This window comes from Bison bison, unplaced genomic scaffold (genome assembly GCF_000754665.1).
Source record: "Bison bison bison isolate TAMUID 2011002044 unplaced genomic scaffold, Bison_UMD1.0 scf7180017864349, whole genome shotgun sequence".
Classification (NCBI taxonomy): domain Eukaryota; kingdom Metazoa; phylum Chordata; class Mammalia; order Artiodactyla; family Bovidae; genus Bison; species Bison bison.
Window position 1 is genome coordinate 5,347,427 of NW_011494921.1, and position 10,645 is coordinate 5,358,071.

General features: G+C 44.6%; 1 protein-coding gene across 3 annotated transcripts in view; it reads left to right on the forward strand.

Moving 5' to 3' along the window:
- ATP8B1 (ATPase, aminophospholipid transporter, class I, type 8B, member 1) overlaps positions 1-10,645 on the forward strand; it is a 109,315-nt gene that overhangs the window by 57,935 nt on the left and 40,735 nt on the right. For 2 of the 3 annotated variants that reach the window (XM_010854762.1, XM_010854763.1), the window contains exons 3-6: positions 5,957-6,054; positions 8,049-8,162; positions 9,552-9,650; positions 9,766-9,827. In XM_010854762.1, coding sequence (XP_010853064.1) covers positions 5,957-6,054; positions 8,049-8,162; positions 9,552-9,650; positions 9,766-9,827 — 373 coding nt within the window. Of the gene's footprint in view, positions 1-106; positions 1,329-5,956; positions 6,055-8,048; positions 8,163-9,551; positions 9,651-9,765; positions 9,828-10,645 lie in introns of those variants that run through there. The other variant, XM_010854764.1, reaches the window with a different exon arrangement.

Genomic DNA, 10,645 nt, shown 5'->3' on the forward strand with positions numbered 1-10,645 from the left:
CAGGGAGCTCAGACTTGATCTTGGCTCTTCAGAGTCTTTTCCAAGGATAGGGGAATTTGGTGATTCTCAAAACCGCTTTCAAATGACTTTAAAAATATCGTTATTATTATTATGTGACCGAGAGACCACTAGTTCTCCACCAGGGATGGGACCCAGACCCCAGTGATGCCAAGTCCCAACCACTGGCTGGCCAGTGGAATCCCCCCAAGTATTATTATTCTGACCCCTCTGTGTGCCCTTCCCAGACACAGAGGACACTCAGCGTGCGCTTGACCCCTTTCCTTTCATTCCTGCTTCTACCCTGCACCCCAGAAACCAGTCTTCATCCTCTCCTGCACCCCCACTTCTCTCCCTTCTTCCTCTGCGTCCTTCTTTCCCCCTCTTAATTCCCCCCCACCCCCATATCCCTACGTGGGCATTTTCCCAGTCATTCTGACTTCCTTTTTAACTGTCATCTGTCTATCTTGACATTTTACATGAAGGACAGTTTTCTCCAACGAACTCACTTCTTTAGAACTCAGAGCGTGAGTCACTCTGTGAAGTACCCTCCAGCTGAGTGATACCAGGGACCCAGGCCTCTTCCAGCAGAGCAGTGTCTAAGAGTGCCAGAACCACATTCATTTTTCTTAACCATAGTTTAGTGCAGAAAGTTGGTTCTCTTTTTTAAAAAGATGCTTAGCCCCACTTTAGTAAGCAAGGGTTTTGAGAGACCCATTGCAAGTACTTTTCAGCGGAAGGACATTTTTTGTGTGCTGCTAGAATCAAGAACAGATGTAAGCCTGTTGTCAGAATGTGCCTTGAGGGAAGAAAAACCCGCAGATTTTCCTACCTTGGTTTCCTCTGTGCGGCTGTTGACAAAACTAAGGGGCATGTTTCCATGCGATGGGATGGACATTCTCTTGTGAGCACACAAGAATGGTATGTCCCAAGTATGTCCAGATATTTCTGGACACAGAGATTCTTTGGTCCCTGAGACTGGAAACGCAGAATTCTTTGTCCTCTTGAAGTTTAAGGTTATCCATTAGCATATAAGAATCCCGGAAAGCTTTGACTCTAAAGAAACCAGTTTAATTTTATTCAGTCACAGGTTCCTGAAATTCCTTGACTCCAGGTGGTTTGTGGGTTGGTTTGTGAATGTAGCTTACCCCTCCACCCTCCTGGTAGCTCCAGGTCAACTCCTTGGGTAGTTCTGTGCCAGTCAGGAACCAGCGTAAAGATGGAAGTCCTTGGGAATGAACACATGCCCTGCCTTAGCACACTGGCTTACTTTTCTGAGCCTGGGGATGGGACGAGAAAGCCATCTCCTGCCTCCTCAGCCACGTTGCTTGGTGAGTTAACCCTCCCCGCTTCTCGCACTGGCTGGCTTACAAACGCACATAACCGCGTTCCTTTCCTGCAGCAAACTCTCACCTGGATCCTGCTTTCTGCCTCGGGCAGCTATCCTGTCTCCTGTTCTCCTGACTGAACTTCTGGAAACCCATTTCTCTACCATCACAGCCCTCTGTTCCCCCGGTCCTTCTCCTCTGGGGCCCGCCCCAGCTCCCCAAGGATGACGCTTTTGGCAAGAACACCAGGAACCCCAGTGCCCAGTCCAGTGGGCTTTTTTCACCCACCCTCTTCCCACGTCAGAGCAAACATCCTGCCTTGGACGGGAGTCAGGGAGCGCTTCCTAGTGGAAAGGCATGCCCGAGCTGCCAAGAGAAAGATGAGGAGGAGTTAACTAGGGGCGGGGAGAGGAAGGAGGCTGCCCAGTGGGGGGCCACGTCCAGATGCCCGCCGTGGAAGGAGGTAGGGTGGCACACCTGTGGCACGTGAAGGAGCTGGAATTCAGCCTGGGGGAGCGAGGACCTTATGGGGAGAGGACCGTTGTAACCTCACGCCCCTCCTTTTCAGCATGCATCACAGTGTGACTTGGAAACCACTGGTTTTTATTTTACACTGCTTGTACAGTGCCCTTCTTCCAGCTAATCTGCAAGTGCTCCAAGGACCCAAGGTCCAAGCTGTCTTGTTTGTTCTGAGCTGGTGTCGGGGCAGCAGGCTTGGGGGACATGTGTGACTGACAGCAGGAGCAGCTTCAGCAGAGGTATGAGGGAACCAGGCGAGGCCTCCCCTGGTCAAGGAAGGCTTCCTGGAGGTGAGGACACCTGTGCTGAGTCCTGAGTAAAGGCGAGCAGCAAGTTGACCCCCGTGGTCTCAGGGGCAGGGTGTGCCAGGGTGAGGCAGCGGGAAGCAGGGCTCCCAGGGGCTGAGAGTCCAGGAAGCCTCGAGCCCTTTTGGAGCTTGATGATGGGTGGGGCGGTGCCCGTGCTGAAGAGTTTGGACACTTTGCTGAGGGCCAGCAATTTAGGCTGAAAACAGCCGGCTCCTCCCGCGGCTGCTGCTCTGCTGCTGCTTCCTCCTCTCAGTCCCAGCTCCATCCCTGCGGAAGACTGCCCTGCCCTGGGATCTGATTCCACCTGCTTCCCCTGGCAGCTCAGGCCCGTGTAAGGGGCCCTATCTTCCTCTCCGACCGAGACGGCTGTGTGCAGCTTGCAGCCTTGTCACGTGTTTGATTTGGAATGGAATGCAACATGTATTTGTGGGTGTATGTGGACTTCTTCAAAGATACTTTTAAGATTTACTCATTGTTGAATGTAGGTGTGTTTCTTCCCCATGACTACACAGGTTTCCATCTTTTCCTGTCTTCTCCTCTCTTGATTTATTCCCATTCACCATCCCATTGCCTTTCGGGATAATATTTTTTTTATTGACTTTTTTTTTTTTTTTGGCAGCACCACATGGCTTACGGGATCTAATTTCCCCAACCAGGGATTGAACCTGGGCCCTTGACAGCAAAAACTTGGAGCCCTAACCACTGAACTGCCAGGGAATTCCCTTGAGTAATATTTTCAAAAAATTAAACATAATGGCATCCTGACCATAAGAAAATCAAGCAACTTACGTATATTGATTTAAATCTATTTATTATTTAATTAACCTATTATAAACATATTTATTGTCATCCAGTAAAGGGAATTACAAATGATTTTCCCCCCAAAGATAATAGTATTGATAAAGGGCTGCACTATTGCACACAGTATTGATAAAAGGGTGCAGAGTGAAGATGAACTCCCACCTGCCTCTTCTGTCTCTGCTCTTGCCCATTTCTCCTGTGTCCTTCTGGAGATATACAGACACCACTTTTTGCAAAGAATACTTACAAACAGGAGACCTTACATACCCATAGATACATATACACGTAGTCACATGTGTGCAAGTGTGTGTGCACGCCTGGATCCCTACTGTGCTCTCATTCTGTGCACTCATGCCTGCACGGTCAGGGTAATTTGACGATCTCCCCTGTCATGATGTACATGTAAAGCTGCCTCATTCTTGTTTGTGGACCACACGGACTTTCATTGTGTGAATATTTAACCAGCTGCTCATAGTGGTATTTAGGCTGTTTCTAATCTCCCTGATTAACAGGGCTGCATTGAATAGCCCTGAGATATGTTATTTCTTTATCCAAGAGTGTACACACTCTCAGTGAGCATGTCTGTGTTGAAGTTTGATAGATGTAGCCAACTTGTTCTCTGCAGAGACCACCTAAGAGGGCCTGTTTATTTTGCCTTTGTGGGATAAAAATGGGTACCTCACTGAAGAATTGTCCTTGTTTTTTGATGAACTTGGGTATCTTCATATTTTTAAGAGCCATTCAATTTCTCTTTGTATGCATGATCTATTTGTCCTTTACCCATTTCCCTCTTGGGTTGCTTTTTGTTTGTTTTCTGATGCTAAACTTTTGATCATTTAACTCTGCTGGTTTGCTGTAGTCTGCACCAACCAAAACAGTTTTTTGGTTGCAGAGTTGTCCATAATCAAGAGTTCAGAATGAGGGGTCGGGTAAAACTGACTTTCTCTGCCAGATGGTGATGATCAAAGGACTTGGTGACCATGAGAACACCCAACATCATGTAGCCATACTTACATGTATTAAATACATGTTTTCCAGATGATTTTGAGCCGGTGGCTGATGGTAATTGCATTGATGGTTTTATTAGGTACAACCCTTGTGAATTAATTTTCTTCTTGCTTTTAACCAAAGGGTCATCAGGTGAAGGTGAAATTTTTTTGTTGGTTAGTATATTACTTCTCTTTTCTTGGTCAATATTTCCATTCTAGAAAATGGTACAAGATTTCTACTTTTTCTATAAATTAGCCTTGGGGTCCAAGTGTCCAGTAAGGTTCTCTGTTTTAACTGAGTACTTAGTAAATGTTTGATCCAAAATGTAAATATTTCCAAGTGCTATTTTGCCTCCTTTCTTAAAGGCATGTGCTTAACACAACACTTCTCAAACGATATTAATAGGTGTTCTGTGATATTTTTAAAAAATGTGCCCTGGTCACATTAATTTTGAAAAGATTGGATTAAACAAAATTAAATAAGTTCTTTACTATAGGACTTCCCAGAGACTTTAATACACCAGTGGGTCCATTGAATGTCCAAGAGGAGGCTGTTGGATACTGTGTTTCACAAATGCGTTTGACCACAGAAACCGTTTTCACTTTCTTTATGGTCTCTCATTGAACTACTCCTCAAGCAATTAGCATGAAACTCAGGAAAGTATCAGGAAAAGGAATCGGTTACTTTGCCAACTGAAATTAGGCCAAATTTGTCTGAATTGGGCCAAATGAGGAACCCTGTTAGAAATAGTTATTTTGATTACTTGACTGCAATCCGATTTCTGAAATTAACTATAGACGCTGCTGTAGTTAAGCTCAGGGTGCAGCAGACAAAGACACCAGTTACTTTCTCCAAGCTTTCCAAGGTATTATTCACAGTGTGAAATGAAGAGACCAAGGTCATTTCTGATGGACCTCCACTGCTCTACTTGAGGTCAGATACCACCTTCAATCTGAAGCATCCCAATCAAACCGGGCTGGAGGTGAGGGGGTTGTGTGCAGACAGGAACCGTTGGCTGGAGGACTTAATTATGAAGCAAATTTAAGAAGCCACAAGCGGGGTGAAGAATCCAGCGCATGAACAGGGTGGCTTATTCTTTCCTCTTGCGCATTTCTGGCTTTGGTTTTTATCCCTTGTCATTGGTGATTTCTCCCTTTTTAAGGAATCTTCAGTATTTTTCTTTTCAACCTTCCTGAATTTTCAAACAGCAGTTCTCAGAGGTGTTCTAGAACACTGGTGACCAGGGATATGTCACGAGTCATCTGAGAGCCAAATGAAACTGTTAACAATTTGCAGATTACCATAAAATAGAATGAGGAGGGCATGGCAACCTACTCCCGTCTTTTTGCCTGGAGAATCCCATGGACAGAGGAGCGTGGTGGGCTACAGTCCATGGGGTCGCAAAGCATCGGACACAACTGAAGCGACAGCACACACACACAATTTATAAACCAAGTAAATGAGTTTGAAGAAATAATTTAACTTAATTTAGCTGTGACCTTGTGGGGCTCTGGGGTTGTTGTTCAGGCCATGTTTAAATGAAGATTTTTCTTTTAGAATCAAATGTTCTATGAACAGTGGTCAGTTTATAACATGGTCATTGGTTTGCCGAGGCTGCCCTAACAAATTACCACGAACTGGGTGACTTGAATGCAGAAGTGTGTTATGTCACAGTCCTGGAGGCTAGAAGTCTGAGATCGGTGTGTTGTGGTGTGTTGATTCCTTCTGAGGGCTGTGAGGTAAGGGTCTGTTCCAGGCCTCTCTCCTTGGCTTGATTGTCTTCCCTCCATGGGCATCTCTGAGTCCTGGTTTCCTTCTATTCTAAGGATGACAGTCATATTGGATTAGGGTCCTCTCTAATGACCCCACTTTAACTTGCATCTGAGTGAATCTTGTTCCCAAATAAGGTCATACTCTGAGGTACGGGATGGGGTCAGAGCTTTAATGTGTGAATCTAGGAAAGACATAATTTAACCCATAGCAACAGGCTAATTTTCTCTTTCTTTTTTAAAGACTGTACATGGCAAGTCAAAGCCAATGATCGACGCTTCCACGAACAACCTCAGTTTATGAACACAGTATTCTTTTGCATTAAGGAGAGCAAATATGCGGTAAGTTGATTTTAATTAGTTAGCTTTATTAAAAGCCAGTTTTTTTCCCCCAATAGCCATGATGCTTACTCACTTTGTGTGACACCTGCCTTCCAGGTAACCCCTGGCCTGGGGCCATTGACAGTCATTGTTAGTTCTCTAGAATGTCATTTTTTAAATTGAAGTATAGTTGATTTACAATGTTGTATCAATGTCTGCTGTACAGCAAAGTGATTCAGTTTATACATATATATATATATATTTCTTTAAAAAATTCTTTTCCATTCTGGTTTATCCCAGGACATTGAATAAGACTTTGTTGTTTATCCATCCTGTATGTAACAGTTTCCATCTGCTAGCTGCACACTCCCAGTCCGTTCTCCCTGGTGGTCCCAAGTCTGCTCTCTATGTCTGTGAGTCTGCTTCCGGGTCACACATAGGCCCATTGGTGTCTTATTTTAGATTTCCTAGAATGTCCTTTTTTCTCATTGCGTTAAGATGACCTCCCTAAGGGTGTATGGGACAGTGTGAAACAAAACAAAGTTGATTGAAATTTTCCCTCTGAATATACAGAGCTCTTTTAAAAAAATTTTATAAAAGAGCATACAGTAATATCACAGATGCCTCGCTTTTTGACAGCAATAAGAATTCGAAAGGAATCTTGGTAATTTATCTCTCCATCCTTGGCCTGTGATGGATTCAGAGACTTTGAAGATATTTTCGCCCCCAAAATGCTTATTATCATTGAAATATAAAGAACATGAGCTAAGTCTGGGCTGAAATGTTGTCTGTTAGATTCCTGGGACTACTCCACAGAATACCACCCACTGGGTGGTGTAAGACAACAGAAATTTATTCTCTTACAATTTGAAAAGGCCCAAAGTCTAAAATCAAGGTGTCAGTGGGCTGATTCCTTCTGGGGGATCCGCGGGAGAGACTGCTGCAGATTTCTCCTTGGTTTCTGGCTAACAGACCTTGGTGATCCTTAGCCACACACCACTCCAGTCTCTGTCTCCCTGTATGTTTCTCTGTGCCCAATTTTCCTCTACAAAGGCCAGCAGGCCTAATCACTGGATTAGGCCTTAATCCACCTTAATCCAGCATGACCTCACTGTAACTTGATCACCTTGGCAAAGACCATATTTCTAATATTTGGTTGGCCAAAAAGTTTGTTCGGATTTTTCTGTCCCATCTGATGGGGAAACCCAAACGAACTTATTGGCCAAGCCAGTAAGCTGACCATCGCAGGTCACAGGGTCAGAATTTGACTGTATCTTTGGGGGGCACACAATTCAACCAACACCTGTGTCTTTTACTCTTACACACCCTCCATTGCTCTTATAAGAATGTTCCTTTCCCACCCATGTTGACACGTCTCATTTTCTCCTCATCTTTGCCCTGTTTTCTAAGAGGCTCTAAGGATCAAGGAACCCAACAGCAGGATGTGTTTGGTCACAGTGAGAGTTGCCACAGAGACCTTTGAGGTGAAATCTCTGTGTCCTGTGACTCTGACATAAGCCTCCAAGGCGTCATTTTGAGGCCCAGTTAGAAGTAAAAACTTAAAGAAAATCTCAGTATCTTTCAAACAAATTATAGCCTTGTGTGCCTGTAGGCCACAGGGCTGATTTTTGTCTGGGCTTCGCTGGTAGCTCAGCTGGTAAAGAATCCGCCTGCAGTGCAGGAGACCCCGGTTAGATTCCTGGGTCAGAAAGATCCCCTGGAGAAGGGATAAGCTACCCACTCCAGTATTCTTGGACTTCCCTGGTGGCTCAACTGGTAAAGAATCCGCCTGCAATGCGGGAGACCTGGGTTCGATCCCTGGGTTGCTAAGATCCCCTGGGGGAGAGTGTGGCAACCCACTCCAGTATTCTGGCCTGGAGAATTCCATGGACTGTATAGTCCATGGGGTCACAAAGAGTCAGACACGACTGGGCGCCTTTCACTTTCACTTCATACATCGTGTATTGTGGTAAATGTGGGACCGTTTAGAATGATTTTCTCATTTTTTCCAACAGAATAACGCAATTAAAACATACAAGTACAATGCGTTGACCTTTCTACCAATGAATTTGTTTGAGCAGTTTAAGAGAGCGGCCAATTTCTATTTCCTGGTCCTTCTCATCTTACAGGTAATAATACCCTTTGATATCTTAAATCTGTTTTGAGTTACAATGACTCAGTAACATTCAGGTTGTTAGTGTTTGAATTGTACATAAAATACAAATAATCTTGAAAGTTTTCTATACAGTCATCTGGGTTCTGGATGTAAGACAGTGTGACTAATACCCAGAATCAGTTCATGAACAGTGTTATGAACCTGAGCAAATGCGGATGTTATTTTAATTCTGTATTTTAAAAAGTTCAGTTTCATACTGATGTCAGTTAAAACATATTGATGTCATTGTTAAAACTGGTTTTCCTAAAGTGAGTCAGGTTCAAATGTTCACTTTGTGAAACAGTTGTACCTTAAAATTAAATCTATTTTTTATGCTTGGCTTTTATTTTTTATTTAGTTGCCAAAAGGTTATTGATTTTTATTAGGATTTTGCTCACAATTCTCATAATTATTTTTCTGATCTGGTTTTACACTGGAAAGGCCTTTTTTTTCTCCTACTTGGGGCAAGAAGTCCACTTAATCTAGAGAGCATTACTTTTATCTGTCTAGGAACTGTTTTACAATCAAAGAAACTATATACCCTCTAGTTGCCACTCAGAGTTTCCACCTTTAGCACTTGAAGTGCTGGTTACAAAGGATGGCATCTCCACTTGGTTTCATCAGATTCTTTATGTCAAGCGTTTGATTTGGAGAATAGTCTCACCTGCTGGGATTCGCCCAGTATAGTTTTGGGAAACTGTAACCTGTGTGTCTGAGTGGAGATGGCAGATGCATGGGTGGAGGGAAGACTCAGGAGGGAGAGCTAGACCCTCAACAGGTTTAGAGGAATCTGAGACCTGCTGACTTGATCATAAGGCGTGGTCTTATCGAGCGGGGCCTTAGAGACAGGCTCGTGTAGAGAGAAACACTGCCAAGTTTACAGTGCTGCTGCATGACAAGTGGGCCACTTTCCCTTCCTTCCTTCCAGAAGGAAAAGGGGCGTTCTGCCTTATAGTCACAGTAACGTGGGACATGAACTTCCTCCCCCCATCTCCCCACACCTTGATTATCTTTCCTGAAGGCACAGCGATCCAGGTGCGGGTATTGGTAACAGCCTTAGCCCTTTCCTTGCACTGTTCCTTCACGTAATTCTTGTAGTCTGCGAGATTAGTATTGGGTTGGCCGAAAAGTTCGTGTGGGTTTTTCTGTAACGTGTCTCTGTCTCTAGGCTCTGTTCCAGGAAGCCAGAAGCTAGAGAGAGAGGCAGGAGAAGGGTTAGCTGGGTGCTTTGGCACCTTTCCATGCCTGCTATACAGGATGCCAGCTGGATGATGGTGGCGATTAGACTTAACATTAGCAGTTGCCTGTAGCTCTGCCGTGTCTTCCTGGGCACACATGTCTGCCATTTTTCAATCTCTTTCAGGCAATCCCTCAAATCTCGACCCTGGCATGGTACACCACGCTGGTGCCCTTGCTTGTGGTGCTGGGCGTCACGGCCGTCAAAGACCTTGTGGATGATGTGGTAAGGATTGCTCATGCAACCGCCTCCTCACCGCTGCAAGCGTTATTTTCTAGTGGCATTTATACTGGCCGTTTTGAGATGATTAAAATAACCTTTCCCCATCCCTCCTCTCAAGGCGCGCCATAAAATGGACAAGGAAGTCAACAATAGGACGTGTGAAGTCATTAAGGATGGCAGGTACCGTGCCTTTCTGAACGTGTGACTTTTCATCCAAGGATGTAATATACAAATACATCTAGAAGCAACCTTAGAGATAACTAGTTGAACTTGGAAGTCTAACAGCGCGTGAACCTCTTCCTTATAAAGGCCTTCTCCACTTACCGAGACGAGGCTGTCCCCAGGTTGGAGTCCAGGCAGTTGCCTGCTGGAGGTCTGAGTCCTCAATCCTCCTGGGTTTCCTTCAGCCTGGAGTGTGCGATCCCATCTCCGCTCTCCCCCAGCGATTTGCCCAAATGTCCTGAAACCCTTCAGGAATCCCCAGCTACAGTGGTCTCTCCCTTTGCTGGGCTTTCAGAGCATTTTGTTTTCATCTTTCTTGTTATGAGCTGAGTTTTATTAGAATTAGTTATGTTGAAATCTCATCATCTGCAGTATCTCTGAGGTCTGCCATACTATATTTTAAATTTTTTAAAATGTTCGTATGTTAGACAGTCAAATGGGTGTTTCCAGGAGAATTTAATACCAAAGGAAGCAATCTTTTTATTTTATCAATATTCTTATGAGGTTTGTTAGAAAAGTGATATACTCATTAAAAAGATAAGTTTAAACACTAGAGAGGAGACAAGTTAAGAACTAGAGTTGGGGACTTCCCTGGTGGTCCCATGGCTGAGACTCTGGGCTCCTAATGCAGGGGACCCAGGTTTGATCCCTGGTTGGGGAAACAGATCCCAGATGCTACAACTAAGAGTCTGCATGCCACAGCTAAATATCCCGCATGCTGCAACGAAGATCAAAGATCCCGAGTGCTGCAACTAAGACCCAATGCAGCCAAATGA